This window comes from Dromiciops gliroides, chromosome 2 (genome assembly GCF_019393635.1).
Source record: "Dromiciops gliroides isolate mDroGli1 chromosome 2, mDroGli1.pri, whole genome shotgun sequence".
Taxonomy (NCBI): domain Eukaryota; kingdom Metazoa; phylum Chordata; class Mammalia; order Microbiotheria; family Microbiotheriidae; genus Dromiciops; species Dromiciops gliroides.
Window position 1 is genome coordinate 637,081,612 of NC_057862.1, and position 23,631 is coordinate 637,105,242.

General features: G+C 47.0%; 1 protein-coding gene across 2 annotated transcripts; it reads right to left on the reverse strand.

Annotated features, from left to right (window-relative positions):
* Window positions 1-2,454: 2,454 nt before the first annotated feature.
* KIAA0895L (KIAA0895 like) lies at window positions 2,455-23,583 on the reverse strand. 2 transcript variants are annotated; one of them, XM_043982351.1, is made up of 7 exons: window positions 23,482-23,583; window positions 10,413-11,054; window positions 9,941-10,084; window positions 9,650-9,782; window positions 8,297-8,602; window positions 6,699-6,796; window positions 2,455-6,390 (listed from the first exon to the last, which is right to left on the reverse strand). In XM_043982351.1, the coding sequence occupies exons 2-7, from the start codon at window positions 10,992-10,994 to the stop codon at window positions 6,226-6,228; spliced, it is 1,428 nt and encodes a 475-aa protein (XP_043838286.1). In that variant the 5' UTR covers window positions 10,995-11,054; window positions 23,482-23,583; the 3' UTR covers window positions 2,455-6,225. The 2 variants fall into 2 exon arrangements, with proteins under 2 accessions (XP_043838286.1, XP_043838285.1); XM_043982350.1 differs by lacking the exon at window positions 23,482-23,583 and adding an exon at window positions 23,235-23,371.
* Window positions 23,584-23,631: the final 48 nt, after the last annotated feature.

Consider the following 23,631-nt stretch of genomic DNA (forward strand, 5'->3'; position numbering starts at 1 on the left):
AGATGAAGTTCTATCCCTTCCACTCCCCCACCATTAAAATATAAGTTCTTTCTGACAAAAACTGCTGGGAAAACTGGAAGATACTGTGGCAGAAACTAGGCATAGACCAACATCTTTTGTTTTTGTTTTTTGTTTTGCAAGGCAATGAGGGCTAAGTGACTAGCCCAGGGTCTCACAGCTAGTAAATGTCAAGTGTCTCAGACCAGATTTGAACTCAGGTCCTCCTGAATCCAGGGCCAGTGCTTTATCCACTGAGCCACCTCGCTGCCCCCATAGACCAATATCTTACACCATATACCAAAATAAGGTCAAAATGGGTACATGATTTAGACATAAAGGGTGATACCATAGATAAATTAGGAAAGGAAGGAGTAGTTTACCTCTCAGATCTATGGAGAGGAAAATAACTTGTGTCCAATCAAGAGATAGAGAATATTATAAAATGCAAAATGGATGACTTTGATTACATTAAATTTAAAAGGTTTTGTACAAACAGAAGCAATGCAGAAAGGCGGCAAAGCTGGGAAACAATTTTTACAGCCAGTGTTTCTGATAAAGGCCTCATTTCTAAAATATATAGGGAACTAAATCAAATTTATAAGAATGTAAGTCATTCCCCAATTGAGAAATAGTCAAAGGATATGAACAGGCAGTTTTCAGATGAAGAAATAAAAGCTATCTATTGCCATATGAAAAAATGCTCTAACTCACTATTGATTAGAGAAATGCAAATTAAAACAACTCTGAGGTACCACCTCACACCTACCAGATTGACTAATATGACAAAAAATGAAAACAATAAATGTTGGAGAAGCTGTGGGAAAATTGGAACACTAATGCATTGTTGGTGGAGCTGTGAACTGGTCCAACCATTCTGGAGAGCAATTTGGAACTATGCCCAAAGGACAATGGGACTGTTCATACCCTTTGACCCAGTAATATCACTACTAGGTCTATATCCCAAAGAGATCATAGAACAGGGGAAAGGACCCACATGTACAAAAATATTTATAGCAGCTCTTTTTGTGGTGGCAAAGAATTGGAAATTGAGGGGATGTCCATCATTAGGGAATGGCTGAACAAGTCATGGTATACGATTGTAATGGAATTCTAATATGCTATAAGAAATGATGAGCAGGATTTCAGAAAATCCTGGAAAGACTGAGATAAACTGGTGCAAAGTGAAGTGAGCAGAACCAGAACATTGTACACAGTGACTGCAACATTATATGATGAAAAACTGTGAATGACTTGGCTATTCTCAGCAATACAATGATCCAAGACAATCCCAAAGGACTCATGATAAAAAATGCTATCCACCTCCAGAGAAAGAACAAGAGTCTGAATGAGTATCAAAGGATTCTTTTTTTACTTTGTTTTTTCATGTTTTTTGTTTGTTTTTGTTCACAACATGACTAATATGGAAATGTTTTGTGCGACTGCATATGTATAATCTATATCAAATTGCTTACCTTCTCAGTTGGGGGGTGGGGAGGGAAAAGGAGGGAATATGGAACTCAAATTTTTTAAAAAGAATGTTAAGGGGCAGCTAGGTGGCACAGTGGATAGAGCACCAGCCCTGGAGTCAGGAGTACCTGAGTCCAAATCCAGCCTCAGACACTTAACACTTACTAGCTGTGTGACCCTGGGCAAGTCACTTAACCCCAATTGCCTCACTAAAAAAAAAACAAAAAAAATGTTAAAAAATGTTTTATATGCAATTAGAAAAATATTATTCAAATTAAAAGAAACATTAAGCTCCTTGAGGGCAAAAATATCTCTCTTCCTTCTTGAATTTGTATTCTCATTGCCTGGCCCAGTGCCTGGCACACAGGAAACACTTAAATGCTTCTTGACTTGATTAAAAAAAAAAAAAGAGCTTGACTGTCCATACCCTTGCATGAAGTGAACTCACTAGTAGACCTATGCCCCAAGGAAGTCAAAATCAGAAACAAAGGGTCTAATACAGGCCCAAATAATCAAAGCAACATCCCTGCACTCTGTAGTGACATAAATTAGAGAACAGTTGGACAAACTAGGGTTTATGAATGTAATGAAATGTTATTGTGCAGTAAGAAATCATGAATACAAAGTATTTAGAAGATCTGTACAAACCAATGCAGGGTAAAGAAACAGGCAAGAGAACATGATGCCCCATGACTACAGCAACATAAATGAAGGCCACACTAAGAAAAAAAAAATAAGACCACACTAAGAATGTAAACTTGGAAAGACTGAGGACCTCATGAAGGCACCATAGAAGCAGTGCTTCCTTCAGGGGCAGGAGGTTACTACACAGTATATTTTATGCAGTGCCACTACTCTATCAGATGTTTCTTCTTACATTTTTTTTTTGTCACAATGGAGCATTTGAGCTAGGGGTGAGAGTGAAATGATTGTGATGTGACAACAAAAGGCACCAAGAAAACTAAAAAATAAAAGAGTCCAAAGTGATGGAGTCGGATAAAAAATAATTTTATTCCAAAGCTCCTCTTGCCCCTCCTTTCTGGGAGGAAGAATAAGGGAGTGAAGAGAAAAGTAATTTCCAGTTCCAGACATCAACATACAAGGAGTTGGGGTCACCCCTCCACCCCTGACCCGTGTGGAAGGCGCTAAACATATGTTCAGTTCAAGTGAGTCTCATGACAGCACCCAAGCCTCCAAGCCTCAGCTATACTAGTAGTAAATAACAGGAGTCCCCAGGCAAAGGCATTGCCAAGGCAGCTTTCTGGGTACAGAATGCAGAGGGCATCCATTGGGGCACATCAAGAGCAGCTTCCAGGGAAAACACCCTCTTGACTTTGATCCACACTGCCCGCCCTCCTTGATAATGGAGAATCATTGGATTTCGAGGTAGAAGGGATCTTAGGGATCTAAGTCCAACCCCCTTGTTTGACAGATGAGCAAATGGAAGCTGAGAATTGCCTAGACATTCTCTGAGGCTCCCAACTCCAAGACCCTGAGCCAAACAGTTCCTGACAAGTCTGACTCCTACCATAGCCACAGGTCAGAGCCTCTTGCCTCTGCGGTCAAGATAGCAATAGTGACCTAATCTCCAGGGTAGTCTGATCATTGTTTTAGGTTTGTGGGATGTGGGTGGTGGTGGAAATGATAAAACAAAAACACTTCCTGGTGAGGCACAGGATGCAGGGCAATGGAATCGGGGCTCAAGGTTTCTTTCCATGGAGCTAAGAGTCTTAATAACTCAGCTCCCAGCAGCACTGAACCTTTGAAGGGCACAACCAGGAGGCCCTGCTGCAATTACCAGCCATGCCAGATTGGAGGTGGCTTGGGGTCTTGGAGATGGGGTCCAAAGCAAAATGCACTGTCTAATGGGTCTCCTGCCCATCTTCCAATGTTTGTGTTCAGAGGTAATTAGATCAACACAAATACCAACCTCTGAATTGGAAAATAAGTGATAAAAAAAAACAGGGTAGGACAGCTAGGTGGCGCAGTGGATAAAGCACCAGCCCTGGATTCAGGAGAACCTGAGTTCAAACCTGGCCTCAGACACTTGACACTTACTAGTTGTGTGACCCTGGGCAAGTCACTTAACCCTCACTGCCCTGCAAATTTTTTTTTTTAATTAAAATTTAAAAAAAAACAACCCAAGGTAACATGCACTGTTAGCTTTGGTGATGGCCTAGTGTCTAGAGAGAGTAGAGGGATTCTAGCCCTGCCTCTGACACAGTGACCTTAGACATCATTTTGCCCAGTTGAGTCTGGACACTAACCCGTAAAACAAAACCAACACTACTTCCATTCCTATACATCTCTAAAATGTCACAGGATAGGCATGAGGAAAGCACTGTAAATACTGTATTCATGGGACTTAATACTATTGGTAGATTACACATGCATGTGCCCCAGAATATGCCAAGAGGTGGCTGGTCACCTCCATCCTCCGAGGTCAGTCCTCGTATCTGAACAGGGTCTCAGAAGCCTGAACACATAAAGTTCATGGCCCTAGAAGGTTAACTCTCCAGTTTACAGAGGAGGAAACTGAGCCTAAGAAAAGACTCCGCCCAGGGGGCAGCTAGGTGGCTGTGGAGAAAGCACTGGTCCTGAATTCAGGAAGATCCGAGTTCAAATTCGGCCTCAGATGCTTGACACTTATTAACTGTGTGACCCTGGGCAAGTCACAACCCTCATTGCCCCACCAAAAAAAATATTTTAAAAAAATTTAAAAAGAGACAGGCCCAGCCTCAGAGGTGGTATAGGATTGATTGATACAGCATGAATTCCCCTATTTGCACCTCTAGCATTCTCCTCAATACACGAGTTGACTAGCCAACTGCTGTCTCTCCATAACAGACACGATTGTATCCTCAAAACCACCCTGGGAGGTAGATGGTGCCCAAAACACCAAACCAACCAATCACCAAATAGAAAGACCTTCCACTCATCCCCCACCCCATTAGACTGTAAGTGCCTCCTCGCCAACATTCGTAGCCCAACATTCAGCACAGGGTTTTGCACAAATGAATCCATACTAAATTCCATCTTAGTTCCAGCCTGATTCTTTCACTATCCATCAGTTCTCTTTCTTTATTTTGCATTATCAGAATTTCACTGCCTCCATTGACATTACTGATTAAAAATACTAAAACAGGGCCAAGGGCCAAGGGCCAAAGACCTGCTATGGCCTGTGGATATGCCCCTCCCAAGTCGACATCGACCCATTAATTCCCTTTTGGATTTGGTATCTAATGGTTCAAAGTTGCCTGACTACTATTATCCACCCATACATTTCATTTAGTTCACAAATGTACCATCCAAGACCTGGTAAAATACACTGCTGAAATCTAGGTTCAAGCATAACCTCGAGAACAGAGGGAAGACAAAGCTGGCTGCTTCTGCTGAGGACAGGAGTCATCTTATGATCATGGCTCAAGCAGAGAGGCCAGTCTCTCCTTAGCGCTCAGAAGTCCTACCCCTAAAATATATTCCATCTGGACTCATAAACTCTTCCCTAAGATGGGGTATGTGTTGAGGGAAGGAACTCAGTAACTGCCACTTAAGCCTGAGGTAGCAGCAGGAAGATGAGGGAAGGGAGCAAAGATCATAGAGTGTCATTCCCCAGCCCAGACACCATTAACCAAGCGCACCTGTCCCTGCCCAGGGAGTGACAGGGGCTATTCCCACCATTTGCCTTCACCAGTTGTCCTTAGCACCCCTGTTCCGGATCGATCCTGTGCCCCTCTCACATTCTGCCTTGTATCAGGCATATCTATGTGTCATACCTCCCTCATTAAGCTGTAAGTTCTCTGAGGACAGGGAACCTTGTTTCTCATCTTTCTAGCCCTAGGGATGGGCATAGGACCTTGCAAAGAGTGGCTGCTTAGTACGTGCCTGAATTGAATAGCTGGGGCCCACTGACCAGCAAGCCACTCTACTATTTTCCCCTTTCAATTGTTCCACTGAGTACATGGGTAGGAGTTTGGGGGAAGTTGAAATGCATGCCAGGTACCGGCAGAAAGAGGGAATATGGAGTCGAGACTACGGCCGTGTATGTGGAAGGACAGGTGTTACAGTGGAGGAGGGAGGAGCGAGGGTCCACCCAGGAGGTGAGCAGCAATGCTAGGGCCTTGGCCGGGGAAGGGGTCCATGGATGCTTTGTCCTCCATGAAAGCCCAGCAAGAGGTAGACGTCAAGGGGTCTAAGAGCACCAAGAGACTAGAATTCCTGTTGGGGTGCAGCAGAGGGTGGGAGGGGCACAGGATTGAAGGTACAGGGTTAACTGTGAGCCCCAGAATCCTACTGTATTTGTCTCATGCACAAGGGGAAACTCCCCCCACCCCACCCATTCCTCACAGGCCCAATTGCACCCATCCTCCTTCCCCACAGGAGCACATGCTCACAGAGCTAGCTCTCTCCCCTCCCCACTCAACCAAAGCAAATCCATCTGCCCTTTTCATCCCTACTGGAACCTCTTCATTCTATGTGGACAGGGCAGCCTCAGTATCTATTTTTCTGGCCTTCCAAGAGGAAATCCCCTCCTGTTCTAGGCTCGAAGACAAGATTCCAGAGCTCCCTACCAGAGGGGGCTCTAGCATATATTTTGCAGCCCACTACCCCAAGCTCCTCCATATCCAGGGCGTTGAAATGTAGGCCATGCTGTTGCCCACTGCTGATGGAACTGACCCAGGATCTTCCTTTCCCCTGATCTGTAGCCAGCCAGCTGAGCAGCCACCCCACCAACCCCTGCCCCCCACCCACAGCCCCTCAGTCTGGCAACAGGCTATCCAGCTGGGCATCATCCAGGCGGTTGGTGGTGATGATGTGTTCCAGCTGCTGGTGGTAGCGTGTCAAGTCCTGCATGAAGTGAGGGATGCGTGTCTTTTCCAGCTTCCCGTGGGGCCGAAGCTGATTCACATCTTCATAGGAGACCTGGAGGGGGAGGAAAGAGAGGGAGCACCGTGGAGACCTTGTCCATTACCGAGGAGGAGAGAGGTCAAGGGACTTGTCTCCTGTCGCCCAGCCAGCATGTGGACCTCGGTCTTCTGATGCCAAAGCCAAAGCTGGTGCTCTTGCCACTACAACCCAGCAGTGCTCTCTGGTGCAAAGGCCAGCAACACACAGGCAAGCCTAGTCTGGATACTGCAGCAGGGAGGCCAGGGAAGGCACTGGGCAGTGACGGGCCCTGGGGCTGCCCTGAGGGGAGAAGATGGTGCCCCATCCCATGGAGCCAGTCTCACCTTGCCCAAAGCAGTCAGCATATGGAAATCAATGTTCTGCCGATGACGGAGGATGCGGAGGATCCCATCCAGGTACACCTGGTCCTTACTGAAGCAGCCTGTAAGGGTGCGAAGAGGCTCAGAGACCCCTCCCCGCAAGGGAGGAGGAAGGTGCTCATGCACAGAATCTCAGCAGGGAGGGACCTCAGGAGTCTAATCCAACCGAGTCCCACGGGAGCAAAAATCCCCTCTACAATATTGCTGAGAAGCAGCCGTCCAGTTTCCATCAATGGGGAACTCCTTACCTCCTGGGGAGGCCCGTTTCCACCCTGGGATGGACCCCAACATTCGACAGACTGTCCTATAAGGAGCCAAAATCAGGCCCTGCAGCATCTACCTGACCCCTGCTCCTAGGGGCCAGACAGAATGTGTCTGACCTTTCCTCATCAGTGGATGGAACTCCGTATCCATCCAAGCTAGCTCAGCAAGAAAAATAAGAAGGTCCAGAAAGAGCTGGGACAAATAGATGAGGAGTTATAACTGCACACGGGGAACACCCAGGACGCAACTAGGTCTACAGGCTGGGATCAGAAAAGGCAGAGTCATTCTCCCCCAACTTTCTAGCTCTGGGGCTGTTGCTGGGCTCAGAAAATGGACGAGGTAGACAGTGGGTACGCTAGGTATCCTCTGGGTACCATCTCACACTACTGGGTGGGATAAAGAAATAACCACAGGCTTTTCCTCATTCAGGCCCTGACCCTGCGTCTTCTTGTTCCCAGACCTGGGAGTATTCAGGGAGCAAGGGGCCTGTCATGGGCCAAGGACCTACCTCTTTGACTTCCCCCGAGTGTGCTGCCTTGAGGACAGCTGCCCCAGCCAGGGCTGTCCCCTGCTTTTATCAGCTCCTCCTTCTTGTCTCTGCCATGTGTGAGGACCCTCCTCCCCTCCTGCCCCCTCCTGCCTACTTCTGGCACCTTGAAGGAGTTAGTTACCTCATCACAGATGGATCCAGGGCATCAAGAGTTGTTAGAGCTAGAAGGGAACCTTAGCGATCACCTGACCCACGCCACAGGGGACCGTGCCCTCAGAAGACCCTTCTCACTACTCTGTTTCCTCCTCTGTAAAATGAGGATTCCTGTATGCCTGCCTCACCTAAGGTTTACAAGTCACCCTGCAAAACAAAGTGAGTGGTGTCCTCTGAAATGGTTATCTGACAAATGAAGAGACCTGGCCTAGGGAGACGCGCCCAACAGCACAATTTAAGAGTGGCAGGGATTTAGGAGTGGCAGGGCTGAGGCAAGGCCTGTGTGTAGCATTTTCCATGAGAAAAGGGTGGCTCCAGTTCTAAATGACCCCTTTGTAAATGAATCTTGGGAATATGAGGGGATGGGAGTGGGCAATGGGGACTTCAGCTTGAGAACTGGAGCTTAGTGAATGCACTGAGTTGGACAGGGAGACCCAGGTTTTAGTCATCTTGACTTTGTTACAAACTTGCTGTGCGATCCTGGACAAGTTCCTTTTTCCCTGTGGGCCTCAGTTTCCCCCGCACCCTGTAAAGGGCTCCTCTGATTCTCCTGCTCCACAGCTCTGGAAGCACAAGGCATTTGGGGCACCCTCACCAGGCTTGGACGTGTCTGTTTGGCCCCGCTTGGCCCGCACACAGTACTCCCAGCGCACGGAGGTGTCTTGCACGTACTGCGCGAGGTCTTGGAAAAGCTGGCGGAAAGACATGAGTGCGGCGCGCTGGATGGTGTAGTACAGCAGGGCTGCCCGCCACAGGAAGGGCTGCTTCCGGAACAGCACACTGTGCAGGCTGGCCAGCCCCTCCTCAGTGGGGTTGGCAGGTCGCAGCCCGTACTGCCGCCGGCCGTCAGAGGTGCTCCAGGGCTGCTGAGTGTTATTGACAAATCGAAGATAATGCGTGCCTGTGCAGAGGGAGGGAAGGGGGAAGTTGGGGACCACAGCCCAAGGAAAGCCCCCTCCCTGGCTGCCCCCGGAAGCGGTACAAACAGCCCTCCCTCCATCAAGCCTCTATACGCCTTCATTCATACACAAGAAACCATCACTCGGTCACCTGCACACATAGGATGGACCCACCACACAGCTGGCCAAGCCTTCATGATGAAACCACCCCCTGCCCTGATCCAGACACACTCATCCTGCCATCCCAGCCACACCCTAGCCTCTCTGCAGACACCTCATGCCCAGAGTAACAGGATTCTTCAAGAAAAGAGACAGAAGGAAAGGAAAAGTGATTAGTGAGCCCAGGCAGAGGCCCTGCCATCCCCACCCAATCCACTGAAGAAAAGCCCTCCTTTTCTACTCGCTCCACCAAGTTTTATGCATGTGACCACACTGGCTATTGGGATTCTCAGCATGAAGTCCCCCCCCCCCAGAGGAGTTGCTTTATTGGGGGGGGGGTGATGAAGAGGGAGAAGACCAGGTACTACGATCAGAGGGGGCGGGCAGCAGGGACACCTGGGTTCTCCTCTAGCTCCAGGCCACATCTCAGCACCCCCTGCCTCGACCCAAATGAGATGGGGAAGAAGCCAGAGAAAACGTTAGTGAGGAGAGGGTAAGGCCCAGAAGGGTGAGAATGGCCTGGCAGAGGGAAGATGGGCCCCCCAGGAGGGGCTCTGCCCGCCTACCTCTGTGAGTAAGAGGGATGAGGGAAGCTGGTCATTCCTGGGAGGGACCGTCCTCAGGGAAGGAGGGGAAGAAATAAAGGCAGTGAGGTTACTACTCCCCCAGATCCCTCCCCCATGAGGCATCACACCTGGCCTCTTGCTGGCTCCCCTTTCCACCCAAACCTCTGCCTCCTTTGCAGGTGGACTTCCCACCTCCCAGCTCCCCCTTCTGTCCATTCCCTCTGCCCTGCCCCCTTGCCCCCCCACCCCCACCCCAGCATGGGCCTTCTCTATTCCATGGCACAGTATGTTTGCTAGCCTGGAGGACCAGCCCCTCATCCTGACCTATCTCATGCCGCAACATCCCCTCCAGCCAGTACTGGCGGGCCCCAGTCAGGTTGATGGCCAGCGTGGGCCGGCTGTTCTCCACCATCATCACGGCTTGGGACAGCAGGTCCTCACTCAGCTGTACCACCACCTGGCAGAGAGGAAGGTGGGCCTGAGCTGGGCCTGAGCTGCCAGCTAGCTCCCCCCCTTCCCAGGGCTCCCCGTACTGCCAGTGAGGAGTGAAGACTTGGGGGTGGGGTGTGGTCCCCAGGGGCCAGTGAGGCCTCTGCCCATGCCCCCGGGGCTCACCTCTCCAGAGCAGCCCTCCTTCTGCATGTATTTGCGGACGACGGACCAGATCTGGCACTTGGTCAGCAGCTGGCCTCCCGTCATGGCCTCGAATTGCTCGTAGGTGCCAAACTTCTCCAGGACTGCCTCAATGATCCTCACCGCCTGCCAGACACACCCCGCCGCTGGGGCTGTCACCCTTATCCTAGCCTCAGCCCAGCCTCAGCCCTGGGTCAATTCAGCATGAAGCTGAGGGTAAGACCAGGAGAGGCTGGGGAGGGACAGAGAAGGCTAACACAGGAGGGGAGAAGAGGAGCTGGGAGCTTGGGGGTAGGGGCAGAGAGGATGAGTCAGGAGCTGAAGAGAGAGCAGGGGATGGGGGGGGGACAGAGCAGGGGCTCCTTCCTGCTCCCATGTAACCCACCCCACCAGGGACGGGGGCCAGACAGACCAAGGGGAAAGGGACAGGGATGGGTGTCCCTGGCTCCCTGACCTGGGGGATGAACTTGTCCGAGGCCTCATTGTACTTTTCCAACACAGCAGCGGGCACCGGCTCCTCATACTCAAACTGTGGGTTGTAGGTGTACCTCGACTGAAAGAACCGGTCTCGCTCTTGCTCCAAGTTATTGGGTCTTAAGGCCACCAGCAGGCAGGGGCTCTTGCTGACTGCCCGGCTGTCCTCCCCCTTGCTCTTAGCGATGTGGGGGAGGGAGGAGGCGGGCCGGAGGCGCCCCTTTCCGCTGGACCCTCCGACTGAGCAGGAACTCTCACTACGCCGAATCCGACCACGACCCAGTGACGCCGATGAGAGGCGTCTTATTTCAGACTTCGGACTTGGGACCTTGGGGCGGGAAGAGGTCAGGCCTGATGGTTGGGACACGGAGGGTCTAGGATGTCCTGGGACGACTGGGGAGGGTTTCCGGGAGCTGGGGGCTGACATCGGCGGCCGGATCGAGGGGTACAGTTGTGGCCCATTCTCGTTTGAGATCTTCCCCACCCCAGGAACAGTGGGGGGGCTGACAGAGAGGGAAGGGGGTGCCTGCTCATAGGCCTGGGTCCCCGAGTCCAGCACCATCCTGCCCTCTGAGAAGGGTCACATCTGGGTGTGTGCTCCCCCACTGCCCTCGATCCTGGCCTGTGGGGACACAAAATGACATGCGGTAGATGAGACAAAATATCAATGGCTGGTTACACAATAGTGGAGTAGAATATAGTGTAGCATGGAGGGAAAACCATGGCTATGGAGTGAGTCAGGGCATATGACAAAGATGATGACAAAAGGGAAGGAGAATCAGGCGTGATTATCATGAGAGACAGAAGGCCTGGGGGAGCAGACTGCTCTCTGAAGGGTACAAGAGGAAGATCTGGGCAAGTATCCTGAGAAAGGGAATGGGTGGAGGCAGCTAGATGGCGCAGTGCCAGCCCTGGAGCACCAGCCCTGGAGTCAGGAGGACCTGAGTTCAAATCCGGCCTCAGATACTTAACACTTACTGGCTGTGTGACCCTGGGCAAGTCACTTAATCCCAATTGCCTCACACAAAAAAAAAAGAAAGAAAGAAAGAAAGAAAGAAAGAAAGAAAGAAAGAAAGAAAGAAAGAAAGAAAGAAAGAAAGAAAAAGAATGGGTGGTCAGCCAGTTTTCACCTCATCTCCATTCTCCAGAGGCAGCTGGTGGCTCAGTGACCACAGTGCTGGGCCTAGAGTCAGGAAGATCTGAGTTCAAATCTAGCCTCAAATATTTACTAGCTGGGTGACCCTGAGCAAGTCCCTTAACCTGTTTGCCCCAGTTTCCTCAAGTGTGAAATGGGGATAATTACCAGCACAGTTGTCACAATCTGAGAGATGATATTTTGTAAAGGGCTTAGTACAATGCCTGCCACATGAATCTGCTCAATAAGTCCTTCTTTCTCCCCTTCCTTCCCTCCATCTCTTCCCTTTCTCCCTCTTTTCCTTCCTCCTTTCTTCCTTCTCTCCTTCCTCCCTCCCTCCTTTCCTTCCTTCCTTCCTTCCTCCCTCCCTTCCTTTCTACCTGGTCCCAGGCACACACCATGCTTTCCCATTCCATCTACCTAGCCCCTCAAACAGCAAGGTACAGCTAATACAGTAAGGGCATCCAACAATCTGTCCTGCAGACAGATCCCTCTCCTCCCAAATCTGACCCTCCCAACTGAACAATTATCAAAGCAACGTTATCTTTGGTGCTGGAATGGACAGGATAATTCACTGCTCTATTTAATATCTGTATCCCTAACACCTAGCACAGAGTAGGTGCTTAACACATGCTTGTTTGACTGACTTAAGATAAAAAGAAAAGAAAGTGCAGACCGACATAAGAAAGCAAATACAGAAATAAATTGCTGAAGGGTCGAGGCATAGGATTTTTGTCTCTAAGTGACCTTCCAAGAAGAAACAGCTCTTTGTCCTGTAAAGTTCAACAGATTTCCAGCTTGGTACTTGAGCCCCCAAGTCTGTGAAGGAAGGCCAGTGTGGCATGGTGTAAGGAATTAATTGTGATTTGGAGTTTTTATAACATGGTCAGACTGAAAAGGTGCAAGCTTTAAAAGCCTGAGAAGATGAGTGTGTACTTTAAGAGGTTACAGAACAAATAACACAAAGAACATTTACTGAGTCAAAGTATCCAACTAAAGTACCTAACTAACCCCCACCTAGGAGTTCCCCCACGCCCACATGGGCCTGGCCAAATTATAAGGGGGACAGCCTAAGGGGTATGTTGAACTAATTGGAGACTCAGCATAACTAAGAACCGCCCTGCCTGTGAGACAGGCAGGAGGAGAGAGTACTCAGAAAGGGACAGTGAAGGAAGGTACAGAGAGAGAGGAGCAGGTGATTTTTTGACGTTCGGCCTGAACCAGGAGAGAGACTGCATAGCTGATTCTCCTTAGAACTACAGATCCCAGGTGGTGGTAAGTTTGTGTTGTTGAAGCGAGGCCTAGCTCTTTGGGACAGCTGAGCTGGAAGCAAGTTTAGGGTTTGAGTCAGTTTTTGTTTGAGATAAGCTGTTCTGAATAGCTGAGGAAGCAGAGCTTACTCGAGGTACCTTGGGCCTTTTTACCCTAGAGATTTAGATTCTAATCATCTCGGAAGTGGATCATATTTTTCCCTTTCTCCATCCCCTTTCTCATTGTCCCTGACTTTATTAACTTCACAAATTTTGTTCCCATTAATAAAACCTGATTTGTTTGTGGAAAAGAGGCTGTTAATCTCCTTTCTTATCACTTTGAGAGAAATAACTAAAAAGGAGGCAGTTTGGAAGGGAGGAAATTCTGGACCTAGAGGCCCCCCATTATTTTCTGAACCCCAATATTACGGCGAGCCACCCAATTAACTCTCCCCATACTAAATTTGGCCCATACAATGGTTAAAACAGGGTTACACAAAACACCAGAGGTTCTGCCATTAACTAGGAGTGAGACCTTGAGCAGGACCTCAGTTCCCTTCTCTGTAAAAGAGTGTGGACGAGATGAATTTGATAGTCCCTTCTTCCTCTTATTGATGACTTCTATAATCCCTTCTTCCTTTCCTCATCTCTTCATCTTGAATTTTTTTTTTTTAATTTAAAAACAATTAGACCAGCAAAGGCAACTAGGTGGTACAGTGGATAGAGCACTAGGCCTGGAGTCAGGAGGACCTGAGTTCAAATCCACACACTTACTAGCTGTGTGACCCTGAGCAAGTCACTTAAAGCCAACTACCAACAAAAAAAGCCCCACAAAATAAAACCAAAAAAATTAGACCTTCGATTTCTTCAGTTTAGTGAGCTCCTGGTAAAGAACATCCTCTCTCCAATGGCAAGTGGCATCTTCTTTGAAATTTACGGAATTGCCAAGGGCATGCCAGGGTCATGTAGCTGGCATGTATGAGAGAGAGAACTTGAACCCAGGCCTTTCTGACTCTTTAGACAGCCCTCAACCAACTAGAGCACGTTGTTTCTTACATTGTTGTCATGAAATGTTTAACTTAAAAAAAAAAAATCTCTGAAGGAAATTCACTTTAAAAAAAAAACAAAAAGTAGGCTAGGGGGCCGCTAGGTGGTGCAGTGGATAAAGCTCCGGCCCTGGATTCAGGAGGACCTGAGTTCAAATCCGGCCTCAGACACTTAACACTTACTAGCTGTGTGACTCTGGGCAAGTCACTTAACCCCAATTGCCTCACACACACAAAAATAAAAATAAAATAAAAAAAGAATAACTTCAATAGAAATCACTCTATGAAATACTAATAATATGTGAAGCTTTCAAAATATAAACATCCAGAAGAGAAATCCAAGCTGCATTCATGTCGTACCTGTCATCCTAGTCAATCCTGTCATCCTTTCTGCCACTGGCATTGTCCTGAAGATGCTTTCAATGGGCCTCCTGAAGGTATGCTAACAGCCCCAAATTGTAATTCAGTTGCAAATAATTGCTCCCTTCTTCCTAACTTCCCCATCAAAGGGACCACTCGCCATCCTCCATCATCCAAGCTCACATCCTCTCTCATCCCTGACATCCAACCAGTCAGCAAATTCTGCAGCTTTGGCCTTTGGGAGATCTCTCCAACACTTCTTTTTCTCTCCTCTGTTACTGGCACCACCTGAAAGCAGGCTCCCTGCTTTGTGCCTCTGCCCACTACATTCCAGCCTCCGCTCAGCTGTCAAATTGGCCTTCCTAACATGTAGGACTGACCATATCACCCCTCCAGTAAACTGCAGTGGCTCCCTATTACCTCCCAAATCAAATACAAACTCTTCCAAAGCCCTTGATAGCCTGGCCCCTCCTACCTCTCTAGTCTTCTTATACTTTCCTTCCCTCCCTCCCTCCTTCTTTCCTTTCTTCCTTCCTCTTTCCTTCTTCACTCTCTTCCTCCTTCCTTCCCTCCTTCTTCCCTTCCTTCCTCCCTCTCTCCCTCCTTCCATCCTTCCTTCAATCTTTTTTTCCTTCCTCCCCCATCCTTCCTTCCTCCTCCCTCCTTCTTCCCTTCCTTCTTTCCTTTTTTCCTTCTCTCCTTCCTCCCTCCTTCCCTTCCCTGCTTCTTTCCCTCCTCTTCCCTCCCTTCCTCCGTCCCTCCCTCCCTTCCCTGTACTCTGCCATTCGGTGACCCTGACTTCCTGGCTGTTCCTCCTGCCTGGGTCCCTCTCCCTTCTCCTACCTCCTGACTTCCTTCAAATCCCAGCTGAAACCTTTCTTTTATAGGGAGTCTTTCTGGACCCTCCTCAAACCTAGTGCCCACCCTCCAATCGAGCCTGCATCTATTATCTGTCCATAATGGTGTTGTCTCCTTCGTTAGACTGTGAGTTCGCTGGGAGCAGGGATTCCCCTTGGCCTTTCTCCGTATCTCTCACTCCTCATCCAGTGCCTGGCACAGAGTGGGCACTTCAGAAATGCTACTTTACTATGTTCAGTAATTTGCAGAATACAACAGGCAAAAGGAGATGAGCGACTTGTTCTCTGCTCTCCTACGGTTTCAATCTGAATTCCATGGAACAACATGAGATCATCAAGATGAGGAGGAGGAGGGTAAAGAAATAACAATGACGATGGGAACAGTAGCGGCCATCCAGCACTTTACAGGCTTACAAAGTGCTTTCTTTACAAGAACCGTGTGCGTTCATAATGCAATGATCATGCCCATTTACCGATGAGAAGACTGATGCTCACAGAGGACAAGTGTCAGAACTAGGCCTAAAACTCTCACTTTTTGAATCTATCAGAGCTCTTTCTGCTGTGGAACATTAGCATCCCATGGTCTCAACTATGACTCAAGAAGCATGATTTAATGCTAGAATGGTCTCCATTTGCAGAGGAGGAAACGGAAACCTAGACAGGATGTGACTTGGCCACACTCACACAACTAGGAGGGAGATGGGATTGAGGCAGCTGGTGGCACAGTAGATAGAGTGCTGGGCCTTGAAATAAAAAGACCTGAGTTCAAATCCAGCCTCAGACACTTACCAGCTGTGTGACTCTGAGCAAGTCACTTAACCTCTGTCTACCTCAGTTTCCTCAACTGTAAAATGAGGATAATAATAGCATTGACACCCCCCCCCCTTATTGTGAGGATCAAATGAAATAATCATTGTAAAGTGCTTAAAATAATGCCTGGTAGGGGGCGGCTAGGTGGCGCAGTGGATAAAGCACTGGCCCTGGATTCAGGAGTACCTGAGTTCAAATCCGGCCTCAGACATTTGACACTTACTAGCTGTGTGACCCTGGGCAAGTCACTTAACCCCCATTGCCCTGCAAAAAAAAAAATGCCTGGCATATAGTATGCACTATGTAAATGCTATTTGTTATCACCACCATTATCATTATCATCTCCTTCCCAGGTCTTTTGACTCCAAATATCCAAGAGCCTACAGGCATTCTTGAGCCTAGAAGCAGGTTAGGGGAAGGGGTTTCATCAACCTTTTTTTTTTTTTTTTTGGCAGGGCAATGAGGGTTAAGTGACTTGCCCAGGGTCACACAGCTAGTTAAGTGTCAAATGTCAAGTGTCTGAGGCCGGATTTGAATTCAGGTCCTCCTGAATCCAAGGCCATTGCTTTATCCACTGTGCCATCCAGCTGCCCCATCATCAACCTTTCAAGGTTGGGAGAAAGGGATTTGAAAAGAATATTCAAAAAGATAGAAATATATATAAATAAAATATACAAAGATATATAATATAGAAACATATTTGAAAGGATTGTGATGAAATAATGGGATTTAGCAGATACTCAAAGACCCACCTGGAGATTAATCAAGACTGATTGAATCAAGTGAGAGTAATTGACTGTTGATTAAAGAAGAAGCCCAAAGCCAGCCCTTTGGAGATGCAAAGAAAGGCTCTGAAGGGGACAGAGGAGGGACGATCCTCCCCCAAGGAAAAAGAACTCAACCTCATCTAACTGGATGACTCCTCTCCACGTATGAAGCATCCCAGTCAGCCTGATCATCCTAGGCTGAAACTCTAGGCTAGGTAGGACTTCTTTTTCTTAACTCCTTGTGAATACCTCTATGCTTTAATAAATGTTTAATGCCTAAAGACTGGTGCTGAAGCTTCTGATTTAAGGTGACCACAATTTAGATTTTAAACATCACAGTTTGGCGACCACGAAGGGACCTTAAGGGCCCTCCCACCCTCCCTCGTTTAGCCACGAGCTAGCTAATTTGGTGGACTTTCACTTATGTCCCCTCACCAACATTCTCTCATTTGCCTAATCTCCCTTGCTTTAAGCCTCTAAAAGCCTTACTTCAAGAGAAAAACCAGTCCATTTTAAAGGGCAACATGTTTGAATATTTTTTTTTCCTGATGCTTTTCCTTATTGGAGAATTTTGGGACTACTTAATGTCCAGATTTAATCAGATGGCCTACTCAGTCTTTTCTCGTTGTCTTAAGGGCTTTTTCATCATCTACGTAGGACAAAACCTTTGGCATAATGGAGAAAGAGAATCTGTTCCCTTCACCAGGCATATGTTTAAATTTACTGAGAGTATCATAGCTAAATTTGAATTTTACCCTGAAAATATAAACATAGCTCTAGTAATTATAATTTTAGTCCTCTTTATTAGCAATATTGTGATGTGGAAAGAGAAAAAAGGAGTGCCACATGGTGAGAGAGATGCTAGGATAGCACCCTCTGCTGGAGATAACCCTAGTTCAGAAACAGATATTGACCAATCTTTAGAATCAGATCAACAGAAACTGCTCCCCCTGCAGGAAACTATAGAAAATACCAAAAAAGGAACACCAATTCAAGTCAGAAAATATAGCCCCTTTAAACCAAGTGACTTGAGCGCATGGAAATCAATCATACCTAGTTTTGAGAAAAATCCAAACACTGTAATTTCACAGTTAAGGACTATATTTAATGCATATCAACCCATTTGGGCTGATGTTACTTGCCTTATGGAAACTTTACTATCCCAGGCTGAGATTGCAGATATTATCTCAGCAGGAAATGCCCTTGTTGCGAAGGGTCAGGCTGTTGTGGCATGGCCTCTAAAGGATCCAGAATGGAATTATAATAATGACAGACAATTCCAAGAATTAAAAGATGCTAGAGAAACACTTCTGAAGGGAATGGAATCTTGCTCTAGAAAACTGGAAAACTGGCAGAAATTTTTAAGCCTACCTTAGGAGGCTAATGAAAGACCAAACAGATTTTATGATAGACTTTGTGAGGCTGCTAGACAGAACACCAGATTGGATCCAGTAGATTTAAGAGATTCCTATATCGTTATCAACACTTTTGTTTATAATTCACTACCAGAAATCCGCAGATACTTTCTGACACAATGTCCAGACTGGAGAACTCTCACAGTAGATAGGATTAAGGAACTTGCAAATTATGTCCTTGACTCACGAGGAAAGTCCAGATGGCTCTAGGCAGAGTATTCTGGCACCTGCATTTCCTAGTCAGCCATTTAAACGCCAACACAAGGGCAATAAGGTATGTTACTACTGTAAAAAACAGGGACACTTCTTGAGGGAATGTAGGACTAGAAAACAAGAACTCAATAGGGCAATGGCTGAGAGCCTTGTGGAATTCTTTGGAGGAAATCGAAATAAATATGGAAACTTTTGTCAGAAAAGAAACAACCGGAATAATTATAGGCCTTATTACAGACAGAATCAAAATGGATATAAATCTTTTCAGGGGAATACAGAGAGACAGTATCAGAATAACCGTAGACCCTATCAGGGAAGAACAGAAGGACAGAACCAGAATCAGGGTAACCATGGACTCCCTCAAAGGGGGGCACAGGATTGACAAGATGAAGGGGAGGAATGGAAATGGACATATTGAATATTGAGTCTTATTTCCTTTTGATAAATTGTTTATCACTTTAAGTATCTATTATTGTCATTCTAGATAGAGAATTCATGTATAAGATAATGTATTTCCTTGCTAAAATATTATGTAATAATGTCTAATATTATCAATCATTTACATTCATTTATCATTTACATGTCATTGTGACTTTGTATACTGTGGGTATGGTTTGGAATTATTGTATATATTACAGGTACATCATCAGTTATGCAGCATAACATGCATTTTTACCATCATACTGTCTTTGGTGAAATTAATATGAGATTTATGAATTATGGAAACTTATCATCTCAGAGACTAACTGCTCTTACAATGAGTTTGATATAGGCCCTGTAGAGAATATATGTACAACAGGAGGAGAGACAGGTACATGTAAGTCTATGGTTTGCTTATGATGGCAACTATATAGACCATAATTGCTGGATACAGTCCAGTTTCTTCCTCTCTCCCTTCTAAATATTTTCTTTTTCTTTCATTAAGTCTGACGGCATGGTCAGAATCCATCCACCTGTGGCCTAGCACAATTACTGGATGTCTCAAAACCATGGGATGTGGTATGATAACCTTTCCATAACATTTTCAGGTGTCATGAACACGTTACTAAATTTGGCTTTGATCCAGACACATGGTGGTAAGAAGTGTTTTAGATTGCATAACTACTTCTTTACCCTCTACTATATAAAGGAGGGAATGTAATGGAATGTATTAAATTTGATCATTGACAACACTATGCTAAGGTTTAGTAAAAAATCCAGCAATTCAAACAGTTAAAGAAGAAGAATCCAGCTTTCCAGACCAGAATCCAGCTTCCTCCTGCTGACATCTTACCACTCCAAGAAGACAAGAGAACTGAGAAAAGACTTCCAAAGACTTAATTATTTTTTTACTGTTTCATCAAGGAACACCTGTTCCTAGAAGAAACAAAGGGGGAATGTGATGAAATAATGGGATTTAGCAGATACTCAAAGACCCACCTGGAGATTAATCAAGACTGATTGAATCAAGTGAGAGTAATTGACTGCTGATTAAAGAAGAAGCCCAGGGGCAGCTAGGTGGCACAGTGGATAGAGCACCGGCCCTGGAGTCAGGAGTACCTGAGTTCAAATACGGCCTCAGACACTTAACACTTACTAGCTGTGTGACCCTGGGCAAGTCACTTAACCCCAACTGCCTCACTAAAAAATAAAAAATTTAAAAAAATTAAAAAAAAGAAGCCCAAAGCCAGCCCTTTGGAGATGCAAAGAAAGGCTCTGAAGGGGTCAGAGGAGGGACGATCCTCCCCCAAGGAAAAAGAACTCAAACTCATCCAACTGGATGACTCCTCTCCACGTATGAAGCATCCCAGTCAGCCTGATCATCCTAGGCTGGAACTCTAGGCTAGGTAGGACTTCTTTTTCTTAACTCCTTGTGAATACCTCTATGCTTTAATAAATGTTTAATGCCTAAAGACTGGTGCTGAAGCTTCTGATTTAAGGTGACCACAATTTAGATTTTAAACATCACAGGATAGAAATCATCAAGGAAGGAGAAGGTTGAGAATGGATCCACATGCTCAGGGAACAGAAAATGAGTGAATGGGACTCTTCATAACTTTCTAGTATTACTAAGAATTAGCAAAGGAGTCTCTACTTCCTTGTCTATAGGAAAGAGTCCTTGATATTTGTACTAAAGTCACTGAAGAAAGCTGCAACCAACTTTTCCAAAGCCAAGAAGGCCTAAGGCCCACTGGCAGCGTATCTGACCTACCCAAAGGGAGGAATATGGACTAGATAACCTCTGAAGAGCTGTGAAGGCCAAATAGTCCAGTTGAGATTTAGAGACCCCCCCACCAAAAAAAACCAGTCAGAGAGCCTGTTTTAAAGCCAAGGTTTGCTGGCAACTTCTTTTCCTTGCTACCTCTCTGAGGTTCAGCTCCTGCCTTTGTAAAACAGGAGAGCTGGACTAGGTGATCCTTAATGTACTTCCCAGATCAGAATTCTGTCTTGGTACACAGTAACATTAGCAAATGTTTGTTGAATTGAATGCAGCTGTTAAAGGTGAGTTCACTAAACAGTGTCATTCACTCATCCCTACCATAGGCCCAGTTTGGATCCGTTTAGGCATCAAGAAACACAACTCCTTGAGGGTAGCTGTGAACAGAAAGGTTTTGACAAGAGGATTTTGGCTCCTATCAGGCTGACTCAGGAAAATTGGCCACTGGCATGAACTGAGAGGCCACCAATTCCCAGAACCCAATAGTTAGAGCTCCTCCCAGGTCCTGGAAGGAGTCAAGATTTCATCAAATCAGGAAATAAAGTCGGGTATGGAAGAGCAGAAGGATGTGTCTTGACGGGCCCCAGGAATGGGAGGGCCAGATGCCATCCCAAGAATCCTACCACAGGACAGACATCATGCACTAAATGTACCTCCTCTCCTGGTTTCTCTGACACTGCACTTTCTTGGGTTCCGTTCTATCTTTTCTGGCTATCTCTGTTTATGTCACTGTCTCTTTCAAGAAACAAATGTTTTAGTGACATTCTAGTTATCTTGCTGCCACTTCTCAATGAAAAATAGTGAGGGGGGGGTGGGACAGCTAGGTGGCACAGTAGATAAAGCACTGGCCTTGGATTCAGGAGGACCTGAGTTCAAATATGACCTCAGACACTTGACACTTACTAGCTGTGTGACCCTGGGAATGTCACTTAACTAACGCTCATTGCCTTGCAAAAAAAAAAAGAAAGAAAGAAAAGAAAAAGAAAGAAAAAAACAGTGAAGCACTTTCTTCTTCTTTTTCCCAATTCCTTCTCCATATGCCATCCCACACAGAACTTACCCGCTCCTGTGGCCCTGAACTAGCACAAGAGCCATTATCTATGCAAACTGATGGCTCCCAATTTAACATTCTAGCTCAACACTCAGAATCATAGGTTTTAGAGCTAGATGGGTCCATCCATGGGCCCTTAAAAATCACCTAATCCAAATGGCTCATTTTACAGATGAAGAAACCAAAGTCCAGAGAAGGGAAACTAGTAACTAGTAACTTGGCTAAGGGTACACAGCAGCAATCAGGCTTCAGATCCTGATCCACAACTCCAAAAGCAAAGCTTTTTTTCCCCTTTTTTTTTGGATACATTTTATCTTGGCAATTAGTGCTTTCCCCTCCAGTCCATCCTCCATAGTGTTTTCCCATTTAAAAAATGATACAAAAGCATTTAACGGAGCCATTGAAACTTAGAGCTTGTGTCACTTCCGATTTTTGTAGTTTGCCTTTTGATAATAAGAAGAAAGGATACGTGCTTTGACTTCGATACTTTGGAACCAACATTGTCCATTGTATAATTGCTAATATTTATATAGAGCGTAGTGTGAGCCAGGCACCATACTAAGTACTTTATAAATATTATCCCATTTGATCATCACAGCAACCATGGGAGGTAGGGGCTATTATTTTACAGAACAGGAAACTAAGGCAAACAGAAGTTAAGTCATTTAGAGTCACACACAGGCCGGATTTCCACTACTGACAAATACTGTATGAGGTTCATTACTATGTATTTTCATGTGCACTTTGATGTAGTATTGAGAACAAATAGTTGCGTTAAAATAAGGTCTTCAAGTAATGTATACAATCTAGTTGAAAAGCTAAGCTACCTATGTAAATATACATGTATAAGTATACATAATACATAAGCCAAATATACTTAAAGTTTTGGAATGCCTCTTGCCTTTGCATACATTTATCTGTATACACATCATAAGCTCATCGTTTTAGAATGGAAAGGACCTAGAGAAAGGGATGGTCTAACTTTCTGGTTTTACAGAATGGAAACTGAGGCCCAGAGGCTTGCCCAAAATCACAAAGCTAGCAAAGAGAAGACCCAGGATTCAAACACGCGCCCCCAAAATTCATCACCGGGGTCCTTTCCGCTGCATGAAGGGGCCAGCCCCCAGTCCCACCTCTTCCATAATGCTTTCATTTAACTGTTCTCTTCCATTATCGCCAACATTTAATTGCTCTCGAAACTGTGCCAGGTGCTCACTAGACTGGAAGCGCTCTGTGGGCAGGGTCCTGCCCGATTTTCCAGAGTCCCCCACGACGCCCAACCCCAGCAGATCCATCAACCACGTTCCCACAAGGTAGTAAATTAAAGAGGGTGGGAAGGGAACCTCAACAGAAAACTGGGCTCCGTGACGAAAGAGGCGGCGCGGTCCCGACCAATGAGAGCTGGGGGTGAGGGGCGGGGCAACAAGGGAGAAAGATCCTGGGCCAATAGGGAACCGATAACCTGGGGGCGGGGTCAGAGAGGGGCGTGGTTCCGAGCCAATGGGTGGCCTCGGAGCTCACAAAGAGCGCGCCCGTCGGTACCCAATAGAAGGGGACAGCCCCGGCTAACAAATAGTAAGGGATGAGAAGGGACCCCGCGGCGCAGGAAATGGGCGGGAGGGTATGGGTGTCAGGGGATGCGCACTCGCCGTTAGCCCCGGCCTGCCCCGGACCCCGCCCCCCAGACCCGCCCCGCTCCACCTGTCCACTCCGCTGGGCTCCGTCTGGCTCCGCAGCACCGTGTCCGCACTGCAGCCGAAAGCCGGCCGCCCGGAGCCCGACGCCGGCACGCATGCACGCACGCGACGTGCTCGCGTCAGCCTTTGCGGCTGCGCGGGAAGCGGGGGGATTCCTCGGGGACTACTCCTTGGGGGCGAGGCCCGGGAGACGGGACGGAATAGAGACGAGGAATCGGCATGCTATAGCTCCGGCCCTGGGCCCCGCCTACCAAGGGGCGGAGCTTCGGCCAACCGGGCGAGGAGCCTTTCCGATTCGTCTGACCCGCCTCGCTGCCAGGGTGGTCTCGGGGAACTGTGCGGGACGGTCTGCGAATGCGTCGGCTCCGCCCTCTCCCCTCCGCTCCTCCTCGTCTCTCTGC